This window comes from Bos javanicus, chromosome 11 (genome assembly GCF_032452875.1).
Source record: "Bos javanicus breed banteng chromosome 11, ARS-OSU_banteng_1.0, whole genome shotgun sequence".
In the NCBI taxonomy this organism is placed as follows: domain Eukaryota; kingdom Metazoa; phylum Chordata; class Mammalia; order Artiodactyla; family Bovidae; genus Bos; species Bos javanicus.
Window position 1 is genome coordinate 78,400,135 of NC_083878.1, and position 24,620 is coordinate 78,424,754.

General features: G+C 36.8%; 1 protein-coding gene across 17 annotated transcripts in view; it reads left to right on the forward strand.

The window, feature by feature from the left end:
• Positions 1–24,620, forward strand: part of PUM2 (pumilio RNA binding family member 2) — a 116,249-nt gene that overhangs the window by 50,327 nt on the left and 41,302 nt on the right. For 16 of the 17 annotated variants that reach the window (XM_061433217.1, XM_061433222.1, XM_061433216.1 and 13 more), the window contains 3 exons: positions 10,332–10,457; positions 13,421–13,563; positions 15,037–15,166. In XM_061433217.1, the coding sequence (XP_061289201.1) occupies positions 10,332–10,457; positions 13,421–13,563; positions 15,037–15,166 (399 nt within the window). The remainder of the gene's footprint in view (positions 1–10,331; positions 10,458–13,420; positions 13,564–15,036; positions 15,167–24,620) is intronic. The other variant, XM_061433224.1, reaches the window with a different exon arrangement.

Here is a 24,620-nt window from a genome sequence, read left to right on the forward strand (position 1 = left end):
TCAATATACAGGCTGCCCAAAGTCACTCCAAACCCATTGACATCTCAACTCATTACTGGACACTTCATTGCACTCCAGAGAGAAGAAATCCAGCTCCACCCACCAGAACACTGACACAAGCTTCCCTAACCAGGAAATCTTGACATGCCACCCACAGTGAGGAAACTCCACAATAAAGAGAACTTCACAAACTGCCAGAATACACAAAGGCCACCCCAAACACAGCAATATAAACAAGATGAAGAGACAGAGGAATACCCACCAGGTAAAGGAACAGGATAAATGCCCACCAAACCAAACAAAAGAGGAAGAGATAGGGAATTTACCTGATAAAGAATTCCGAATAATGATAGTGAAAATGATCCAAAATCTTGAAAACAAAATGGAATCATAGATAAATAGCCTGGAGACAATGATTGAGAAGATGCAAGAAAGGTTTAACAAGGACCTAGAAGAAATAAAAAAGAGTCAATATATAATGAATAATGCAATAAATTATATCAAAAACACTCTGGAGGGAACCAACAGTAGAATAACAGAGGCAGAAGATAGGATTAGTGAGGTAGAAGATAGAATGGTAGAAATAAATGAATCAGAGAGGAAAAAAGAAAAACAAAAGAAATGAGGACAATCTCAGAGACCTCTGGGACAATATTAAACACCCCAACATTCGAATCATAGGAGTCCCAGAATAAAACAAAAAGAAAGACCATGAGAAAATACTTGAGGAGATAATAGTTGAAAACTTCCTTAAAATGGGGAAGGAAATAATCACCCAAGTCCAAGAAACCCAGAGAGTCCCAAACAGGATAAACCCAAGGCAAAACACCCTGAGACACATATTAATCAAATTAACAAAGATCAAATATCAAACATATTAAAGGGAAAACCAACAAATAACGCACAAGGGGATTCCCATAAGGATAGCAGCTGATCTTTCAATAGAAACTCTTCAAGCCAGGAGGGAATGGCAGGACATACTTAAAGTGATGAAAGAAAATAACCTACAGCCCAGATTACTGTACCCAGCAAGGATCTCATTCAAATATGAATGAGAAATCAAAAGCTTTACAGACAAGCAAAAGCTGAGAGAATTCAGCACCACCAAACCAGCTCTCCAACAAATGCTAAAGGATCTTCTCTAGATAGGAAACACAAAAAGGGTGTATAAACTCAAACCCAAAACAATAAAGTAAATAGCAACAGGATCATACTTATCAATAATTACCTTAAACGTAAATGAGTTGAATGCCCCAACCGAAAGACAAAGACTGGCTGAATGGATACAAAAACAAGACCCCTATATATGTTCTCTACAAGAGACCCACCTCAAAACAAGGGACACATACAGACTGAAAGTGAAGGGCTGGAAAAAGATATTCTACACAAACAGAGACCAAAAGCAGGAGTAGCAATACTCAGATAAAATAGACTTTAAAACAAAGGCTGTGAAAAGAGACAAAGAAGAACACTACATAATGATCAAAGGATCAACCCAAGAAGAAGATATAACAATTATAAATATAAATGCACCCAACATAGGAGCACTGTAGTATGTAAGACAAATGCTAACAAGTATGAAAGAGGAAATTAACAATAACACAATAATAGTGGGAGACTTTAATACCCCACTCAAACCTATGGATAGATCAACTAAACAGAAAATTAACAAGGAAACACAAACTATATACAATAGACCAGTTAGACCTAATTGATATCTATAGGACATTTCACTCCAAAACAATGAATTTCACCTTTTTCTCAAGCGCACACAGAACCTTCTCCAGGATCGATCACATCCTGGGCCATAAATCTAGCCATGGTAAATTCAAAAAAACTGAAATCATTCCAGGCATCGTTTCTGACCACAATGCAGTAAGATTAGATCTCAATTACAGGAGAAAAATTTAAAAATTCCAACATATGGAGGCTGAACAACACACTGCTCAATAACCAACAAATCACAGAAGAAATCAAAATATGCATAGAAACGAATGAAAATGAAAACACAACAACCCAAAACCTGTGGGACACTGTAAAAGCAGTGCTAAGGAGAAGGTACATAGCAATACAGGCATACCTCAAGAAACAAGAAAAAAGTCAAATAAATAACCTAACTCTACACTTAAAGAACTAGAAAAGGAAGAAATGAAGAACCCCAGGGTTAGAAGGAAAGAAATCTTAAAAATTAGGGCAGAAATAAATGCAAAAGAAACAAAAGAGACCATAGCAAAAATCAACAAAGCCAAAAGCTGGTTCTTGAGAGGATAAATAAAATTGACACATTAGCCAGACTCTTCAAGAAACAAAGGGAGAAAAATCAAATCAATGGAGAGATCACAGCAGACAACACAGAAATACAAAGCATCATAAGAGACTACTATCAGCAATTATATGCCAGTAAAATGGACAACTTGGAAGAAATGGACAAATTCTTAGAAAAGTACAACTTTCCAAACCTGAACCAGGAAGAAATAGAAAATCTTAACAGACCCATCAAAAGCATCGAAATTGAAACTGTAATCAGAAATCTTCCAGCAAACAAAAGCCCCGGTCCAGACGGCTTCACAGCTGAATTCTACCAAAAATTTAGAAAAGAGCTAACACCTATCCTACTCAAACTCTTCCAGAAAATTGCAGAGGAAGGTAAACTTCCAAACTCATTCTATGAGGCCATCATCACCCTAATACCAAAACCTGACAAAGATGCCACAAAAAAAGAAAACTATAGGCCAATATCACTGATGAACATAGATGCAAAAATCCTTAACAAAATTCTAGCAATCAGAATCCAATAACACATTAAAAAGATCATACACCATGACCAAGTGGGCTTTATCCCAGGGTGCAAGGATTCCTCAATATCCACAAATCAATCAATGTAATACACCATATTAACAAATTGAAAAATAAAAGCCATATGATTATCTCAATAGATGCAGAGAAAGCCTTAGGCAAATTTCAACATCCATTTATGATTAAAAAAACAAACAAACCCAGAAAGCAGAAATAGAAGGAACATATCTCAACATAATAAAAGCTATATATGACAAACCCACAGCAAACATTATCCTCAGTGGTGAAAAATTGAAAGCATTTCCCCTAAAGTCAGGAACAAGACAGAGGTGCCCACTCTCACCACTACTATTCAACATAGTTTTGGAAGTTTTGGCCACGGCAATCAGCAGAAAAAGAAATAAAAGGAATCCAAATTGGAAAAGAAGTAAAACTCTCCCTGTTTGCAGATGACATGATCCTCTACATAGAAAACCCTAAAAACTCCACCAGAAAATTACTAGAACTAATCAATGAACATAGTATAGTAAAGTTGCAGGATATAAAATCAACACACAGAAATCCCTTGCATTCCTATACACTAATAATGAGAAAATAGAGAAATTAAGGAAACAACTCCATTCACCACTGCAACGAAAAGAATAAAATACTTAGGAATATATCTACCTAAAGAAACAAAAGACCTGTATATAGAAAACTATAAAACACTGGTGAAAGAAATCAAAGAGGACACTAATATATGGAGAAATATACCATGTTCATGGATCGAAAGAATCAATATAGTGAAAATGAGTATACAACCCAAAGCAATCTATAGATTCAGTGCAATCCCTGTCAAGCTACCAATGGTATTTTTCACAGAACTAGAACAAATAATTTCACAATTTGTATGGAAATACCAAAAACCTCAAATAGCCAAAGCAGTCAAGAAAAAAGAATGGAACTGGAGGAATCAACCTGCCTGACTTCAGGCTCTACTACAAAGCCACAGTCATCAAGATAGTATGGTACTGGCACAAAGACAGAAATATAGATCAGTGGAACAAAATAGAAAGACCAGAGATAAATCCACGCACCTATGGACGCCTTATCTTTGACAAAGGAGGCAAGAATATACAATGGATTAAAGACAATCTCTTTAACAAGTGGTGCTAGGAAAACTGGTCAACCACTTGTAAAAGAATGAAACTAGAACACTTTCTAACACCATACACAAAAATAAAATGGATCAAAGATCTAAACATAAGACCAGAAACTATAAAACTCCTAGAGGAGAACATAGGCAAAACACTCTCCAACATAAATCACAGCTGGATCCTCTATGACCCACCTCCCAGAATATTGGAAATAAATCAAAAATAAACAAATGGGACCTAATTAAAATTAAAAGCTTCTGCACAACAAAGGAAACTCTAAGCAAGGTGAAAAAGCCTTCAGAATGGGAGAAAATAATAGCAAATGAAGCAACTGACAAATAATTAATCTCAAAAATATGCAGGCAACCCCTGCAGCTCAATTCCAGAAAAATGGACAACCCAATCAAAAAATGGGCCAAAGAACTAAACAGACATTTGTCCAAAGAAGATGTACAGATGGCTAACAAACACATGAAAAGATGCTCAATATCACTCATTATCAGAGAAATGCAAATCAAAACCACAATGAGGTACCATTTGACACCAGTCAGAATGGCTGCTATCCAAAAGTCTACAAGCAATAAATGCTGGAGAGGGTGTGGAGAAAAGGGAACCTTCTCACACTGTTGGTGGGAATGCAAACTAGTACAGCTACTATAGAGAACAGTGTGGAGATTCCTTAAAAAACTGGAAATAGAACTACCGTATAACCCAGCAATCCCACTGCTCGGCATATACACCGAGGAAACCAGAATTGAAAGAGAGACATGTACCCCAGTGTTCATTGCAGCACTGTTTATAATAGCCGGGACATGGAAGCAACCTAGGTGTCCATCAGCAGATGAATGGATAAGAAAGCTGTGGTACATATACACAATGGATTATTGCTCAGCCATTAAAAAGAATACATTTGAATCAGTTCTAATGAGGTGGATGAAACTGGAGCCTATTATACAGAGTGAAGTAAGCCAGAAAGAAAAACACCAATACAGTATGCTGCTGCTGCTAAGTCGCTTCAGTCGTGTCGCATTCCAATACAGTATACTAACACATACATATGGAATTTAGAAATATGGTAATGATAACCCTGTTTGCGAGACAGCAGAAGAGACACAGATGTATAGAACAGTCTTTTGGACTCTGTGGGAAAGGGAGAGGGTGGGATGATTTGGGAGAATGGCATTGAAACATGTATAATATCATATGTGAAATGAATCCCCAGTCCAGGTTTGATGAATGATACAGGATGCTCGGGGCTGGTGCACAGGGATGACCCAGATGGATGGTATATGGAGGGAGGTGGGACGGGGGGTTCAGGATGGGGAACACATGTATACCCGTGGCGGATTCAACACATGTACACCCTTGGTTGATGTATGGCAAAACCAATACAATATTGTAAAGTAATTGGCCTCCAATTAAAATAAATAAATTTATATTAAAAACAAAACACACATGGGGTGGACTGCATAATTAATTAGCTATCATCTAGGAGGAAATACACCAGAAGATAAAACTTAGGAAATCTCTCAGAACACTGAAAAGTTACACATAGTAATCAGGATGTGGGATGGAGTAAGGAGTAACTAAACTAGTGCAAGGCTTTTTCTGAAGGCTTGAATAAATGGGGACGCATGCCCTTTGGGGGAAACTCAACACCTTAAAGATGTCAGATCAGATCAGATCAGTCGCTCAGTCGTGTCCGACTCTTTGCGACCCCGTGAATTGCAGCACGCCAGGCTTCCCTGTCCATCACCAACTCCCGGAGTTCACCCAGACTCACGTCCATCGAGTCATTAATGCCATCCAGCCATCTCATCCTCTGTTGGCCCCTTCTCCTCCTGCCCCCAATCCCTCCCAGCATCAGAGTCTTTTACAGTGAGTCAGCTCTTCGCGTGAGATGGCCAAAGTACTGGAGTTTCAGCTTTAGCATCATTCCTTCCAAAGAAATCCCAGGGCTGATCTCCTTCAGAATGGACTGGTTGGATCTCCTTGCAGTCCAAGGGACTCTCAAGAATCTTCTCCAACAACACAGTTCAGAACCATCAATTCTTCGGTGCTCAGCCGCCTTCACAGTCCAACTCTCACATCCATACATGACCACAGGAGAAACCATAGCCTTAGACGAGACGAACCTTTGTTGGCAAAGTAATGTCTCTGCTTTTGAATATGCTATCTATGTTGGTCATAACTTTCCTTCCAAGGAGTAAGTGTCTTTTAATTTCATGGCTGCAGTCACCATCTGTAGTGATTTTGGAGCCCAGAAAAATAAAGTCTCACACTGTTTCCACTGTTTCCCCATCTATTTCCCATGAAGTGGTGGGACCGGATGCCATGATCTTCGTTTTCTGAACGTTGAGCTTTAAGCCAACTTTTTCACTCTCCACTTTCACTTGCATCAAGAGGCTTTTGAGTTCCTCTTCACTTTCTGCCATAAGGGTGGTGTCATCTGCATATCTGAGGTTATTGATATTTTTCCCGGCAATCTTGATTCCAGTTTGTGTTTCTTCCAGTCCAACGTTTCTCATGATGTACTCTGCATATAAGTTAAATAAGCAGGGTGACAATATACAGCCTTGACGGACTCCTTTTCCTATTTGGAACCAGTCTGTTGTTCCATGTCCAGTTCTAACTGTTGCTTCTTGACCTGCATACAGATTTCTCAAGAGACAGATCAGGTGATCTGGTATTCCTATCTCTTTCAGAATTTTCCAAAGTTTATTGTGATCCACACAGTCAAAGGCTTTGGCATAGTCAGTAAAGCAGAAATAGATGTTTTTCTGGAACTCTCTTGCTTTTGCCATGATCCAGCGGATGTTGGCAATTTGATCTCTGGTTCCTCTGCCTTTTCTAAAACCAGCTTGAACATCAGGAAGTTCACGGTTCACATATTGCTGAAGCCTGGCTTGGAGAATTTTGAGCATTACTTTACTAGCGTGTGAGATGAGTGCAATTGTGTGGTAGTTTAAGCATTCTTTGGCATTGCCTTTCTTTGGGATTGGAATGAAAACTGACCTTTTCCAGTCCCGTGGCCACTGCTGAGTTTTCCAAATGTGCTGGCATATTGAGTGCAGCACTTTCACAGCATCATCTTTTAGGATTTGAAATAGCTCAACTGGAAGAAATTCCATCACCTCCACTAGCTTTATTCGTAGTGATGCTTTCTAGGGCCCACTTGACTTAACATTCCAGGATGTCTGGCTCTAGGTGAGTGATCACACCATCATGATTATCTGAGTCATGAAGATCTTTTTTGTACAGTTCTTCTGTGTATTCTTGCCATCTCTTAATATCTTCTGCTTCTGTTAGGTCCATACCATTTCTGTCCTTTATCGAGCTCATCTCTGCATGAAATCTTCCTTTGGTATCTCTGATTTTCTTGAAGAGATCCCTAGTGTTTCCCATTCTGTTGTTTTCCTCTATTTCTTTGCATTGATCGCTGAGGAAGGCTTTCTTATCTCTTCTTGCTATTCTTTGGAACTCTGCATTCAAATGTTTATATCTTTCCTTTAAAGATGTCAATTCTCCTTAAATTGTGAATTTAATATATTGATTGGAATCCCAGCAGGACCTTTTTTCTTTTTTTGAAACTTAAAACTTTGCTTTTGATATTTATCTCAAAAAATAAAACCAGAAAGTTAATAGAACACCTAAATGAGAGATGGACTTAACCCTATTTCAAAGTAATTATTATCTTCAAGGTTAAAACATTGTTGCACTGGCTGAGAGATATATAACTAGATCAGTAGACAAGAATACTCTGAAGTGAGGGTGTGTGTGTGTTTGGGGTGTAGGGGTAGTGTGACTTTTAATCTTAACATTGCAAATTAATTTTATAAAAGTATTTTTGGAGAATGACTTGGAGATAATTGGGTCATATTCCGATGGATAAGAATTTTAATGAAAAAATAAAAGTATACAAGATTTGATATAGTTTGTCTCTTTGATAGCCAAAGAACCATAGATTAAAACCAACTGGTTTTAATACTTTACTTCTGACATTGTCAACTTTTAAAAAATTCGAGAATACCTTATTTCATCTGAGTGTAGGTGGTATTCTTGTATATTCATGGCAGTAGTGTAAATTGGTAAAACTTTCCTGGAGAGTAATCTGGAGAGGCGGATGGAGATTAAATATATATGTTTGTCCATTTAAGTGAATTTTCATAAGGATATGGTAATGTAGTATACTTAATAATAGCATTATTAATAGCAAAAAGTGAATCATCTGTATATCTGTAGTAGACTAGTTAAATCATGTTCCTTTTATGTAGTGGGATCCAGAACTCTGTAGCTATAAATATTACTAGAAAATTGCCCTGCAGTCTAGTGGTTAGGAGGCACGCTTTCACTGCCAAGGGCCAGAGTTCAATCCCTGGTTGTGGGAAATGATCCTGCAAGCCAGGTGGCATGCAGCACCCCGCTACACACACCACCAAAAAAATAATAAATATGTATCCCTTGACATGGAAAGGGATCTGTGTTTAACTGGCAAGTGAGAAAAGCATATTAAAGTACCATAAAAGCCTCTTGATGAAAGTGAAAGTGGAGAGTGAAAAAGTTGGCTTAAAGCTCAACATTCAGAAAACGAAGATCATGGCATCTGGTCCCATCACTTCATGGGAAATAGATGGGGAAACAGTGGAAACAGTGTGAGACTTTATTTTTTTGGGCTCCAAAATCACTGCAGACGGTGACTGGAGCCATGAAATTAAAAGACGCTTACTCCTTGGAGGGAAAGTTATGACCAATATAGATAGCATATTCAAAAGCAGAGACATTACTTTGCCAACAAAGGTTCGTCTAGTCTAAGGCTATGGTTTTTCCTGTGGTCATGTATGGATGTGAGAGTTGGACTGTGAAGAAGGCTGAACGCTGAAGAATTGATGCTTTTGAACTGTGGTGTTGGAGAAGACTCTTGAGAGTCCCTTGGACTGCAAGGAGATCCAACCAGTCCATCCTAAAGGAGATCAGTCCTGGGTGTTCATTGGAAGGACTGATGTTGAAGCTGAAACTCCAATACTTTGGCCACCTGATGCAAAGAGTTGACTCATTTGAAAAGACCCTGATGCTGGGAAAGAATGAGGGCAGGAGAAGGGGATGACAGAGGATGAGATGGTTGGATGGCATCACCGACTCTGGACGTGGGTTTGGGTGAACTCTGGCAGTTGGTGGTGGACAAGGAGGCCTGGTGTGCTGTGGTTCATGGGGTTACAAAGAGTCGGACATAACTGAGCGACTAAACTGAACTGAGCTGAATCACAGTAGAGGCACTAGAGGGAAATCTCGAAAGCCTTTGATCTAGGGCATAGCTAAGAATGCAGCTTTGAACAAATGATCTTTTAAATAGTGCAAGGATTTAATTGAACCCTCTGTTTTATTCAAATGGCCTGGGCATGAAATCACTATTGTAGGTTGTAGCCATTATTTCTTAAAATTCCATAAGGGTAAACATTTTTTTGAGATTTTTGTTTGTGGCATTTGCGTGTGTGGATGCTAGGTCCATGAGAAATAATATTTACATTGTGCATCACAGTCCAGAAACATGAAAATCTCTATAATATAGTAAGCATAAAAGCTGTTTTATGTCCACTTGCTTTTTATGTCTATATCCATCCCCCACCATCTTTTTCAACTTCAACATTTTTGAGCTCCTTTAACTTTAAACATATTCTCTTTAGCTATTTCCTACCTTGTACTTTTCACATTTACTTTCCAGAAGAGGAAATTCTAGCATAAATCTTCCTTAGCCTCCTTTACCAAGTCTATTTTGGCATATATTAGACTCAGAAGTGGGTTTATTCTCCTGCTTAAAACTCACTGTTTTCCTTTTACTTTCAGAGTAAAGTCCCAACTGCTTAACTTGACCCAGGAAGCTCTTCATGAGTCTCCATTTTGATTATGGCTCCAGTTTTATCTTACCACAACTCCATACCATCCTACCAAAAGCTTCTTTGATATCCTGTTTCTCTGTGCTCATCGCACTTACACTGTATTCTACTTGTTTTTCTGACTAGATTGTGATTTGTGAGGGCAGATCATATCTGTCCTCCTCAGTTTTGAACCCCTAGCTCATAGTTGACTTAATAAAGATTAAATGAAAAACCACTATTGAACAATAGTAGTTCTAGCTGTAAACATTTATTGTGTTCCTGTTATGTGCTAGTAGTATACAATCATTTATATTTAATTTGAACAGAAATTACTGGTTATATACATGTTTCATACATGAAGAACCCCAGCAACAGGTTGTGTTACATGCTCAAGGTCACTTAGGTAATAAGCGTTAGAATTATCATATACTCTCTCCTCCCCAACTCCAATTTCAGAATAGAAATTTTTTCCTAATGAAGAAAGTCATGCTTATGTTTTTATTATTTCTCTCTCTTTCAAATACAGCTGGTGTATTTTCAGCAGGCCTTGCTCCAGCTGCATTTGTGCCAAATCCATATATTATTAGTGCTGCTCCTCCAGGGACTGATCCGTATACTGCAGCAGGATTGGCTGCAGCAGCTACATTAGCAGGTAACTTACTGTTCATACTTGTTTTCTTGTTCTGGATTTAGTTTTAATTTTGGGGTAAGCTTTACTTTTGTCTTTTGGGGCAATTTGAAGTTCCTAGGGAAAACTGAAACATATATCCAGAGTGAAATGAAGTTTCCAGAGTTAGTTTATTTTTCAACTATAATGCTACAGGAGAAAACCTAAGTCTAATAACTCTTTTCCTCCTGTGCATAGTTGGTTTACATTTTAGTTTTATAGTTTGAAAAATCTTGCATTAGCAAATCTTTATTCTTGTAATTGATCCCATTTACCCACAGAGACAATGCAAATAAAGTTACTTCTCAGAAAATAAGATGGACACTCACAGGAGCCTCTATCGCAGCTGCCCCCAGATCAGGAATAGTAAACACCCATGTCAGGAATAGGACAAGGTAAAGAGGTTCAGTCTTGAGTGAATGAGTATCTAAAAAGTAAAGTTTAATTAGCAGTATCAGAATAAACAGGCAAGCTGAGGGATGAAAAGGTGGGATTGAGTTGGAAAGAATATATTAGTAAATGTCAAAGCCTGATAACTACCACTCAAAATCTGGACTAAAAAGCAAAAGTATACAGTGTCATGTGTCAATTGTATTGCACTAAAGCTAAAAAAAAAAAATTTTTTTTTTTTTAAACCAAATTGTATTTCCCATTTAAGTAAGGAAGACTTGTGTACTGGTTTGGCACAATATTATTGAATAAAGTGATTTGTTGTCTAGGGTTTAGAGGGAGAAGTTGTTTTACATTGAGTCAGTTATAGAGACAGGAATGAATTAGTCTTAAGCATGATTTATGTTGGTTACCAAGACAGGAGCAGGGAGATATATCAACTGTGGAAGTGTGTTTCTGTTTCCTTGTTTGAGGCTGCTGATTGACTAACTTTTCGTAACTTGAAGCTGTCAGTGATAAACTCCCTGAATTACCACTGATCAATTAATGTTAAATCCGCTTCTGGTAGTTATTTATTATCATGCCTGCAGAACAGGTATTTTTTTCTTAGGCATTTGTGGGTTTCTTAGGTATCTGTGGACCTTTTTTTTTTTTTTAATACACAAGAATTTTAAGATGTGGGAAAAAATGTTAATTTCAAATTCTTGCTGGATCCCTTAGTTAGCCAACTGACACTAACCTGTCACAATGAGTACTTCTGGTGTAGATCTGCCTGTGATTCCATAAGGATGTGAGCTTTCCTAGTACCATTTAACTGGATGTTAATATGTAAAGTGCTGGTATATCTTAAATACAGAGAATCATTAATCTGTGAATCTATGGAACCTGAAAGAAGCAACTTTAAATGATCATTAGTTTCAAGATAAGGATTCTTGGCATTCTGGACTTACTTAGAATTTCTGAGATCAGTACTGTCCAGTAGAAATAGAACGGGAGCCAGATTGTAACTTAAGCTTTTTTTCCCCCCCCTAGTAACCATATTATAAAAGTAAAAAACATGAACTTAATTTCAGTGATCTGTTTGATTTAACTATTGATTATTGATAGTTTTTATTGATAGGTACTTTTTTTTTAGTGCTAAGTCTTCAAAATCCCCATAGTAAGTATGTATTACATACTTAGAACACATCTCAGTTCAGGCTATTCAACTTTCAACTGTTTAGCCACAGGTAACTTCTGGCTACTTCTGGACAGAGAAATTCTAGCTGGATGTCTGATTCTTTTGTTCTGTTGTGACAGTGTATCCTTTCTTCATAAATCCTTTTCTTATGTTTTAAGAGTCTTTATTATAGATTTTGCTTAAACTGTCTTTAGAAATTTTTTTTTTTTTTTGAAGCTTTTCATGTTAGTGGTTCAATTACATTGGACTTCATTTTCTTCTAAAACAAAGTGAAACCAAGAGTTTGACTTTCTAAAATACATGTTAGATACACTAATATGTAATGCTTCCCTCGTAGCTTAGTTGGTAAAGAATCTGCCTCCAATGCAGAAGACCCAGATTCAGTTCCTGGGTTGGGAAGATCCTATGGACAGAGAAGCCTGGCAGGCTACAGTCCATGGGGTCTCAAGAGTCGGACACCAGTTAGTGACTACACCATCACCACCACCAGATACACTAAAATCATATCAATGGAATTTAGGACATATTTGTTTTATCAGCCAGGAAACATGACATGTTAATTATTAATTTAATGGTAGGTCTTATTTTGTGTGATACTACATACTGACCAGAAATTAAATTTTATCTTGGATAAAGTAGATAGAGCAAGAATTTCCTCTGTTTTTCCTGAGCTGCCTTCTTATGCCTGTGTCCCTTTATGATTATATAATATAGTTCGTTCTTGTCTTAACTCACTGGTTCCAGTTTCCTAATCACATAAGCACTGACGTTTCATTTATTTTTATGTGATTTTCAATTGCTTTGTGAGAATTGTAACTAATTTTGTTTCAGATATGAAAAATATTTTAAAATTCTGTTTACAAATAAAATATACTTCTAGCAAGCTTAGTACCAAAATGTTCCCTAGTTTTATGTTACAGTTTACAAATTAAAAGCCAAAAATGTTTTCAGTTAAAAAAATTCCTTTTTAAAAAGAGTGATGAATTGAATATAGGAAGTCTTTATGTTGTCTAATGTTCCTATTTGCCAGTGTCAAGTACATAAACTAGTATTCAATAGATGTTGAAAAGGTGATTAAGTACCCTGTCAGTTCATTTGTCCCTCTTGAGTTTAGCTTCATATCTTTTCATTAATACCACTGCTGTCACCTCTGAATACTTTCTTTTTTTAATAATTCATGCCTTGGTAGACTTTGTCTCTAGTAGAATTGGGAAAGGGGAAAGCAATTCCATGTGGATATAGGATTGTAAGAACATCTACTCTAAGTCTTATACACTGTTCCTTTTTTATGATCTAATAGTAACTGACCAACCTTATTCTATAAAATGTAGTGACTTTTTTTTTTTATTTTTTTGGGGGGGTGGGATGTGGGGTTTAGGTCCGGCAGTGGTTCCACCTCAGTATTATGGTGTTCCGTGGGGGGTGTATCCAGCCAATTTATTTCAGCAGCAAGCTGCAGCTGCGGCAAACAACACCGCAAATCAACAAGCAGCATCACAAGCTCAGCCTGGACAGCAACAGGTATAGGCTTGCCTTCATTAAATAATACCTAAAGAGTCTTTGAAGTTGTATGAGCCCCTTGCATTCAAGCTCTGTGTTTTTTCTCTGTTTAATTTTCCCAGTGTGTTTAGCACAGTACCTATCATATAGTTGATACACAAGTATTACGGTTTTTTTTTCCTGCTAGTTGTAATTATATGAATTTGAATATTTAGTTGTATTCCACTTCTACATTTTCATTTTTGAAACTGTCTTGAAATGTCTTAACAGTTTTTAATTTTTTCTTCACTTCTTAAAGTGTACTCACAGTATTTCTATTAAAGTGATTGTCAGTTCATTTTCTTCTGGGTATTTAAATTACTGTTTTAAATATTAACTTAATATATTTCTGACCAGAAAAAGGAGGTTACTGGGTACTTTGTTTTTAAGCAAGGAAAGATGAAATATTTTCAGTAAAGTTTAGATTTAATTTCTTAAAACAGAAAATGTTTATCTTGAAGATTTTTTTCCCAGTTTCTGCTTTCCTGAAGCTATTTTTGTAAGTAAATGTCAAAAAAAAATTCTGATAAAAATGCCAGAATTCTGGTTGTCACATTTATCATATTTATACCAAAGAAGCAACTTAATGACAAGTACAGTGTTTGTTACTTGGCAGTTGAATTTTCTTTTTAAACTATGTTGATGTTCTGTTAAAGCTGTCCTTTGACTCAGTCCTTGTAGATTATGCCATAGCACCATTTAATACTCTTAAAATCTGTCTTCTTCTGCTAAATAAAAAAAATCACGTTGCCTAAACATGACCCGTACTTGTGGCATGATGCTTGCTTCCGTGGTTGGACTTGAGATGAATCCCCCTTGTCCTGAACTGTTGAAGTCTTTCCCTTTGTGAAATTAATGTGTATCATGGTTGTGTATTATCACTGCAAGAAGAGCTGTGTATTATGAAGTAGTAAAGTTTGACCATTCTTAAGTTTTCACATTTTTTGATGAAATCTTTGTTCCTTTTGTCACGCTAAGATTTTACAGTTAAAAGCAGCATTTTGCTCACTTTATTAAAGCTTCTAAATCCTAAAAACCTGGTTAAATTTGAAGTTTTCACTCTGCATCACAGTCTTGTAAGAGACTAATTGAGTCATTATATTTAATTTATAGTTTTCAGTCTTAGAAAATTACAAAATTTAAACTTTTTTCTTCATCTGAAATTTTGCCCTTCCCCCCAAATATCTCTCTCATTTTAATGCTACTTTGGTAAGTTAAAAAGCACAAATACTAGAAATAATTTTTTGTGAAGACCTTCTAAAATCTCCATGTTGCTTAATAGATTATGTTCTTGAATTACATAAATTTGTACTTTTTAATGGTAAACTGACATTTCTTTGAATGTAAATATGTTCAAAGAATACCCAAAGGCTATCTGCAATATAAAGTTGTCCAAGATAAATTAATTTGTTATTTTCAAATATCGTTTCTAAGGAAATCATTTGTCCTTTGTAGGTTCTCCGTGCTGGGGCAGGTCAGCGCCCTCTTACTCCCAATCAGGGCCAGCAAGGGCAGCAAGCTGAATCACTTGCAGCAGCAAATCCAACTTTGGCTTTTGGTCAGGGTCTTGCTACCGGCATGCCAGGTATATAGTTGGTTAATTGTGGAAATTTGGATAGATTTAAAAGGTCTAAAGTAGATTGTCATACCAAGGAGTGAGAAAAATCAACACGCCTTAAAATCCTACACTGCAATAAATTATTTAGAACTCAGGTGCCAATAGGTGAAAGCAGTATCTTTTGTGAAACTTCATGACAGGGATGACAAATGTGCATTAGAATTCTCAAAAACTTTCTTAGTCTGTTTATAGTGTGAATCATAGCGTCTTTCTAATGGAGCATAGCCCAGAATTCTTAATGCAGTGCTTTAAGAAATAAAACGATTTGTTAGCATGTAAGACAAAACCTATTTGCCATTCCTGCCTTACAAGGTTAGTCATTTAATTAGTTAATGTTGAGAAATGTACAGCTAACATTTTCCACTTAGGACTTAGTTCAGCCTTATTTAGTACATTTATAGTATTTTAATCTATTGGTATTTAAAACCTAATGGCATCAGTATTTAGTAAATTTTCTGCCCGTTGCTGCAGTACAACTTTTAGAAAAGACCAGCAAAATACATTTTTTGTGAAGTTAATTTGTGTGAAAATTACTACTTTAATAGTAGTGAAAGATGGAAGGTATTTTTCTTAAGCTAATAATGTGGCACTTGTTATGTTTTTAAAGTGAAATTTAAAGGTTACATTTGAATGTCTGTAGATAATACATCACCTCTTATTCTATTCCTTCATATCTCTGTACTCCTAAAGACCCACTTTTAAGCATGCTGTTTTTTCACTTTTAGTATAAGAGTATTCCTTTAACTATGTAGAGTGCAGCTGACACATGAACAATCACTGGTTTAAACTGTGTGGGTCCACTTGTACTTGAATCTTTTTCAATAAAGATGTACTACAGCACTACAGTCTGTGGTTGATTCAGTCCTGCAGTTGCAGAATAGTGGGTGTGTAGGGTTGACTGTAACGTTACATGCAGATTTTTAGTTGCACAGAGAGTCAGTGCCCCTAATACCTGTGCTGTTCAAGAGTCAACTGTACTTATTAATGAAATACATGTTCCAGTTTCATTTAATTGTGCTGTAGATAAATTTTTTCTTCAGATCATGTAGGAGATGTGTTTAATGCATTGGAGAAGGTCCCGACTTACATGATTGAGGGTTTTTTAAGATGCTACTAAGTATTTCTTTATATTGTTTTGAGGAATTCTGTATCAATTACATTCTGTTCTCTCTGAAATTCTAAAGTCAGAATTTTTTGTCTTGGTTAGCCTACTTAATGAAAAAGGATGTTAATACTATCTATGAAATACAAATGATAGTAGAAGAGGGCTATTCTCATTATTTTCCTTTTTTACCCCAGCTATATCCTTGCTTCATGGACGCTTCTGTCCCAGAGCTGCTGTAGATTAGAGACCTGGCAAAAGCAGCCCTTTGTGAAATGGACTGTGAAGCTGAAATGATAGGCACATGGAGGGATGGAACAAAGCTAAAAAGAACTGAACTGGGAGTTTATGAAAGCCCCTGCTACGACTATTCTGGGTCCCTCTTGAAGAGTCACAGAGTACCATAGTCCTGCCTTACTAGATTCTAAATAGGACTGTGATTTAGAGAATGCTTCTGGCCTGTGTATATTTGCTACTCCCTTTTACTGTTGCTTATTTTTTTTAGACTTTTGATGCTGGTCCTATTATTTACTTCCTATAAATGCCTTTGCTCCTGTTCCTCATGTTCAGCTCATGTTCTTGTTGACTTAAAAACATCAAGGTATTTTGCTATTAATTTTATCAACTTTGATCTTCTCAAAATTTATTTTTATGTTCACTTCCGTTCTATAAGAAAGCTCTTTTTTGCTTTTTTGTTTTGTTTTGTTCACCAGTGAACTCTATGTTGGTAATCCTAACAGAAAACCACATTTTACCATATATTTGTCTATAAAGAATTGATTATCTTTGGAGTGATGAGAAGTTTAAAAGCAGGTAAAACTTTTAGGAAGAAATCAGGTCATTTTACCTAATCTTCTGAGCCACAACATTTAGTTCCTTTATGACTACAAATGTAAAAATCACTTTCATAAAAAGGGCTTTACTAGAATTAATATTGTTGTTCCCAAGTGACGTGTTGATTGTTTATATCATTCTCTCACTATGAAACTTTTCTCTGTCTTCTGTGCTTCATCCTGTGCTTCACCAGGACTATGATGAAATAATTCTCCTTTATTCAGATAGTTACATAGTTATAAAGTTTTATGTGCTAATAAAGGATCTTGCTTAGGAAAATTGGTTTTTGTTTCTTCAAATCTTACAGAGTTCTTAGCTTTTCCACATTCTGTGTTTCACTTCTCATCCATTAAATCCCTATTCCTTGTACTATGTTGATTATAGACTTTCAGTCCTTCTGCATGACTATATATGCCATCCATTGTTTCTTAGTCTTATATTTTCAGTCTTTTTCCCTCTGCCACCTCCTTTTCTATAACCACTATGATACTAGTCTGCCTCTTCATCCTAAAAAACTTTCTCTCTTGTGCTCCCCTCTTACTCAATTGATCCCTTTGAGAATTTATATTCTATCTCACACTGCTTTTTTAAGGCCTGCCTCCATGATTCTTTTTCAGTAGTTCTTATATAACTCAGTGCCAGAGTATGACTTCCTCTCCATCCTTATTTTTCTTCATTCTTAATTCTTTGTTGTATGTCTAACTTTCTGAAACTCCTCTCCCCTACATTTGTGTGATATTTTACTCTCCTGGCTTTCCCATCTTTCTCATTGCTTTTTGTCGGTCTCCCTTTCCTCGGTATATCAGTGAAACGTAAATGACAGTCTAGTTTAGTGACTAGATGCTTTTGGAGTCAGATCTGCCTTATTACTCTACCACTTGATTGTGTGACCTTGACCAATTTGCTTTCCTCTTTGAGCCTCAGTTTCTGTATTGGAAAAATAGAGATGCTTTATATACCTTCTGTAGGAGAATCTTAACTGGTTTCACTTTTCACCTATTATTCCTGTGCCAGTACACCAAGTGAGTTTACATCTGCATCTTGGATTCTTTTCTGAACATGTAACACATTACTACTTTTGTACAAAATATTACCATGTGTATGTTCCTGCTATTCCTTAAACTGAAAATGTCCCCAAATGAGCTCACTTCTCCCAGACTTGCTTATCTTACTATTTACCCTATTTCACTATTAACTTCCTTCTCTACTTGAGCTAGAAATTTTTTACTTCATCCTCAGAGTCATCTTTAAGTCTTAATTTTTTCTATGCCCACTTTCAGTGACTTGCCAATTCTTGGTTATTCTATCTCATGTTCACTTCTTTTCATCTCTGCTATACTTGTTCAGCCTCTCCCATGTCCTCCCACTAACTCTGTAAGCCTTTAGTCTCTTCAGTTTATTTCTTTTTATTCTTTTGGTTACCTTTCAAAATTCCAGGTTAGTTTATACTATTCTGGTTGCTAGTGAAGTTGCTCAGTCGTGTCTGACTCTTTGCGACCCCATGGACTGTAGCCTACCAGGCTCCTCCGTCCATGGAATTTTCCAAGCAAGAATACTGGAATGGGTTGCCATTTCCTTCTCCAGGGGATCTTCCCAACCCAGGGATGGAACCCGCGTCTCCCGCATTGCAGGCAGATGCTTTACCATCTGAGCCACCACAGAAGCCCCATTTCCATTAATCTAGCTCCAAACTACTTTTTAAACTTATCAACAGTTTCCCGGTTCTGTACTTTAACACACTAGACCACAGACTGTTCCACAAACATCCTTTTATGCTTTTAGCCCTAGCCAACATTTTTCCTTTAGAATACCTTTTTATAAATTTTTAGCAAAATTGGGATATATAGTTTTGCATTTTCCTTTTTAAAGCCTTGCTTTATACTTGTGATTAACTTTCCTTTTCGTCTTTTAATATGATCCTTTTCATGAAGCCTTTATGAATCTTTCCCAGTGCTTGTTCATGAATAATTATTCCTTTTGGGACTTCCCTAGTGGTCCAGTGATTTAAAACTCAGTGTTTCCAATGCAGGGGGCATGGGTTCGACCCCTGGTTGGGGAACTAAAATCCTGCCTGCCATGCGGCATGGCAAAAAAAGGAACAAAATAATAATCATTTTTGCTTTTGTCATTCTTGTGGCACATAACTTGCTCCTTTCTTTAGTACTTCTGTCTGCCTTGTGTTTCATTTAGCTATTTGTGATTTGTTAATTATTTTAGCATGTTTGGAGGTGGAAAGTGTCTTAAAATTAAAGTGAAAGAGTTATGTATTTCTCCCTAAGGGAAGTTATTTGATCAATGTCAGGTCTGCAAATAAGTGGCATTTTAGGATTAAGAATATAGTACGTTACCTTCTCTATGAATTGTGTAATTCTTGAGTGTGGGGAGTGTGTCTTTTTTAATCTCTTGTGTTTTATCAAGCTCTTTAAGTAACAAAGATAATATAATAGAAATTAGAAACTTTTGAACTCATTGATTATGAAAATGCTGCATATTTAAACTTGTTTACTACACCTAAAAGCAAAACATAGAAGAGGAGTATATTGGCCTTTTCTTTTTAATTGAAGTACAGATGATTTACAATGTTGTTAGTTTCAGATGTAGAGCTCAGTTATATGTGTATATTCCTTTTCAGATTCTTAAAGGCTATTACAAAATACTGAGTACAGTTTCTGTGCAACACAGTCGGTCCTTGTTAGTTATCTTTTTTGTACGTGGTGTATATGTTAATCTGAAACTTCTCTGTTCCCTCCTTTCCCTTTTGTAACCGTAAGTTTGTTCTCTCTGTCTGTGGATCTGTTTTTGTTTTGTACATAAATTCACTTGTATCTTTTTTTTAAGATTCCTTGTCTTTCTTTATCTGGCTTACTTCACTTAGGATGATAATCTCTAGGTCCATCCATGTTTCTGAAAATGGCTGGAGTATATAGGCTTGAATACATACATTAGAAAATAAATTTCTATCTGGGAACCATAAAATGAAGAGAATAAATTCTAAGAATTATAGAAGGAAATAATAAAGATCGAAACTGATGTAGATGAAATAGATGACAAACATACAATTTAAAGGGTCAAGTTATCTCAAAAGTTGCTTCTTTAAAAAGACTAATAAAATTATTAACCTCTTAGAGGTTCATAAAAAAAAGATAAAGAGACAAGACATAAATAACCAATATCAGAAAAATTGAATAATCATAACAGGATATTAGGAATCAATCTCATGTTAGGAAATTGTAAACAAAATGGACAAATAATGAGAAAAATATTATCAGAAAGATTCAATGATATATAGAAAGTCTGAAGTTCATTACTGTTAAGTCAATTGATTAATCAAAAAAAATAAAAAATAAAAAAGAAGTCTTACAAGAAAATTCCAGTCTAACACAACTTTTTTGGTGAATGATACTAGGCATTCAAGGAAGAAGTAGTTTTTAAATTTTTAAAACTGTACAGAATAGAAAAAGACTGGTCTCCCCATGCCATTTTATGGTGCTAGCTTAATCTTGATGTTAAAAAAACCTGTCAAGCGTGCAGAAAAGGAAAATTATAGGCCAATCAGACTTACGAACATGGATTTATAAATCCTGAAATACTAGCAAACCAGATCTGGCAATATAAAGCAGGATGATACATCATGAACAAGTTGGATTTTATCCCAAGAATGCAAGATGAGCATTAGTAACTCATACAGTATAATTTTCCACATTGAAAGATTAAAATAAGAGAGACAAATCATAAGAATTTCTCAAAAGATGCAGGAACATTATAATAAATTTATATATTGACTTACAGATATGAATCAGAAGATTTAATATGCTGGGAAGTCAAAGAGAATTAAACAACCCACCCCACCTTCAAAGGATGACAGACTTCCTATTTATACTCAGTATTTGAAAGTTTTCCATCTAGGATTGGGAAAAAGACAAGGAATTCTGCTAATGATACTTTTCTTAAATGTTGTATTAATGATCCTAGCCAGTGCTATATAACATGAGAGAAATTTGAATAAAATGAAAAGGCTTTGTAAAGAGAAAAATAATTGTCATTTGCAGAATATATGATTATAGTAACTGAATCTGCAGATACAATATTAGAATTAAGGTGTTTTTGCTAAGGTTGTCAGATGTAGAAATTAAGCATAAAATCTTTACTGTCAGCCATAACATTTTTTTTTTTTTTTGGTCAGGTTAGTTCCCCACCAGGGATTGAACCAAGCCCACAGCAGTAAAAACACAAGTCCTAAACAGTGGACAGCCAGGGAACTCCCAACACTATAATGTTTTGAAATGTAAAATTTGACAGTAGTAAGTACCTAGGAATAAGTCTTAAAAAATGTACAGTTTCCTTGGGAAAACAGCTTTGTTTAGACATTAAGTTCAGTTGAGTTCACTCACCCAGTTGTGTCCAACTCTTTGCGACCCCATGGAGTGCAGGACGCTGGGGTTCCCTGTCCATCACCAACTCCTGGAGCTTCCATTGACTTGGTGATGCCATCCAGCCATATATCTCATCCTCTGCCGTCAGTTCTTTGCATCAGGTAGCCAAAGTATTGGAGTTTCAGCTTCAGCATCAGTCCTTCCAATGAACATTCAGTACTCATTTCCTTTAGGGTGGACTGGTTGGATCTCCTTGCTGTCCATGGGACTCTCAGGAGTCTTCTCCAATACCACAGTTCAAAAGCATCAATTCTTTGGCACTCAGCTTTCTTTATAGTCCAACTCTCATATCTATACATGACTACTGGAAAAACCATAGCTCTGACTATATGGACCTTTGTTGGCTAAGTAATATCTCTGCCTTTTAATATGCTATCTAGGTTGGTCATAACTTGCCTTACAAGGAGCAAGCGTCTTTTAATTGCATGGCTGCCGTCACCATCTGCAGTGATTTTGGAGTCCAAAACAAAAAAATCTGTCACCATTTCCATTATTTCCCCATCTTTTTGCCCTGAAATAATGGGACCAGATGCCATGGTCTTAGTTTTCTGAATGTTGAGTTTTAAGCCAACTTTTTCATTCTCCTCTTTCACTTTCATCAAGAGGCTCTTTAGTTCCTCTTTACTTTCTGCCATAAGGGTGGTGTCATCTGTGTATCTGAGGTTATTGATATTTCTCCCAGCAGTCTTGATTCCAGTTTGTGCTTCATCCAGGCCAGCATTTCACATGATGTACTCTGTTTATAAGTTAAATAAGCAGGGTGACAGTATATAGCCTTAACATACTCTTTTCTCAGTTTGGAACCAGTCTGTTGTTCCATGTCCAGTTCTAACTGGTGTTTCTTGACCTCCATACAGATTTCTCAGGAGAAATTTCTCTTTCAGAATTTTCCACAGTTAATTGTGATCCACACAGTCAAAGGCTTTGGCGTAGTCAGTAAAGCAGAAGTAGATGTTTTTCTGGAACTCTCTTGCTTTATAGACGATCCAACAGATGTTGGCAATTTGATCTCTGGTTCTTCTGCCTTTTCTAAATCCAGCTTGAAAGTCTGGAAGTTCATGGTTCACATACTGTTGAAGCATGGCTTGGAGAATGTTGAGCATTACTTTGCTAGTGTGTGCAATGAGCACAGTTGTGCAGTAGTTTGAACATGCAGAATGATAGGGTACTGAAAGAGGAACTCCCCAGGTCAGCAGGTGCCCAATATGCTACAGGAGATCAGTGGAGAGAGAACTCCAGAAAGAATGAAGGGATGGAGCCAAAGCAAAAACAATGCCCAGTTCTGGATGTGACTGATGATAGAAGCAAGGTCCGATGCTGTAAAGAGCAATATTGCATAGGAACCTGGAATGTCAGGTCCATGAATCAAAGCAAATTGGAAGTGGTCAAACAGGAGATGGCAAGAGTGAATGTCAACATTCTAGGAATCAGCAAACTAAAATGGACTGAAATGAGTGAATTTAATTCAGATGACCATTATATCTACTACTGCTGGCAGGAATCCCTTAGAAGAAATGGAATAGCCATCATGGTCAACAAAAGAGTCCGAAATGCAGTACTTGGATGCAATCTCAAAAATGACAGAATGATCTCTGTTCGTTTGTTTCCAAGGCAAACCATTCAGTATCACAGTATTCCAAGTCTGTGCCCCAACCCGGAACGCTGAAGAAGCTGAAGTTGAACGGTTCTATGAAGACCTACAAGACCTTTTAGAACTAACACCCAAAAAAGATGTCCTTTTCATTACAGGGCACTGGAATGCAAAAGTAGGAAGTCAAGAAACACCTGGGGTAACAGGCAAATTTGGCCTTGGAATATGGAATAAAGCACGGCAAAGGCTAATAGAGTTTTGCCAAGAGAACGCACTGGTCATAGCAAACACCCTCTTCCAACAACACAAGAGAAGACTCTACACATGGACATCACCAGATGGTCAACACCAAAATCAGACTGATTATATTCTTTGCAGCCAAAGATGGAGAAGCTCTATACAGTCAGCAAAAACAAGACCAGGAGCTGACTGTGGCTCAGATCATGAACTCCTTATTGCCAAATTCAGACTTAAATTGAAGAAAGTAGGGAAAACCACTAGACCATTCAGGTATGACCTAAATCAAATCCCTTATGATTATACAGTGGAAGTGAGAAATAGATTTAAAGGGCTAGATCTGATAGATAGAGTGCCTGATGAACTATAGACAGAGGTTCATGACATTGTACAGGAGACAGGGATCAAGACCATCCGCATGGAAAAGAAATGCAAAAAAGCAAAATGGCTGTCTGGGGAGGCCTTACAAATAGCTGTGAAAAGAAGAGAAGTGAAAAGCAAAGGAGAAAAGGAAAGATATAAGCATCTGAATGCAGTTCCAAACAATAGCAAGAAGAGATAAGAAAGCCTTCCTCAGCAATCAATGCAAAGAAATAGAGGAAAACAACAGTCTTTCTTCTGAAAAGACTAGAGATCTCTTTGAGAAAATCAGAGATACCAAGAGAACATTTCATGCAAAGATGGGCTGGATAAAGGACAGAAATGGTATGGACCTAACAGAAGCAGAAGATATTAAGGAGAGGTGGCAAGAATACACAGAAGAACTGTACAAAAAAGATCTTCACGACCCAGATAATCACGATGGTGTGATCACTCACCTAGAGCCAGACATCCTGGAATGTGAAGTCAAGTGGGCCTTAGAAAGCATCCCTACGAACAAAGCTAGTGGAGGTGATGGCATTCCAGTTGAGCTATTTCAAATCCTGAAAGATGATGCTGTGAAAGTGCTGCACTCAGTGTGTCAGCAAATTTGGAAAACTCATCAGTGACCACAGGACTGGAAAAGGTCAGTTTTCATTCCAATCCTAAAGGAAGGCAATGCCAAAGAATGCTCAAACTACCGCACAATTGCACTCATCTCACACACTAGTGAAGTAATGCTCAAAATTCTCCACGCCAGGCTTCAGCAATACGTGAACTGTGAACTTCCATATGTTCAAGCTGGTTTTAGAAACCAGAGGAACCAGAGATCAAATTGTCAATATCTGCTGGATCATGGAAAAA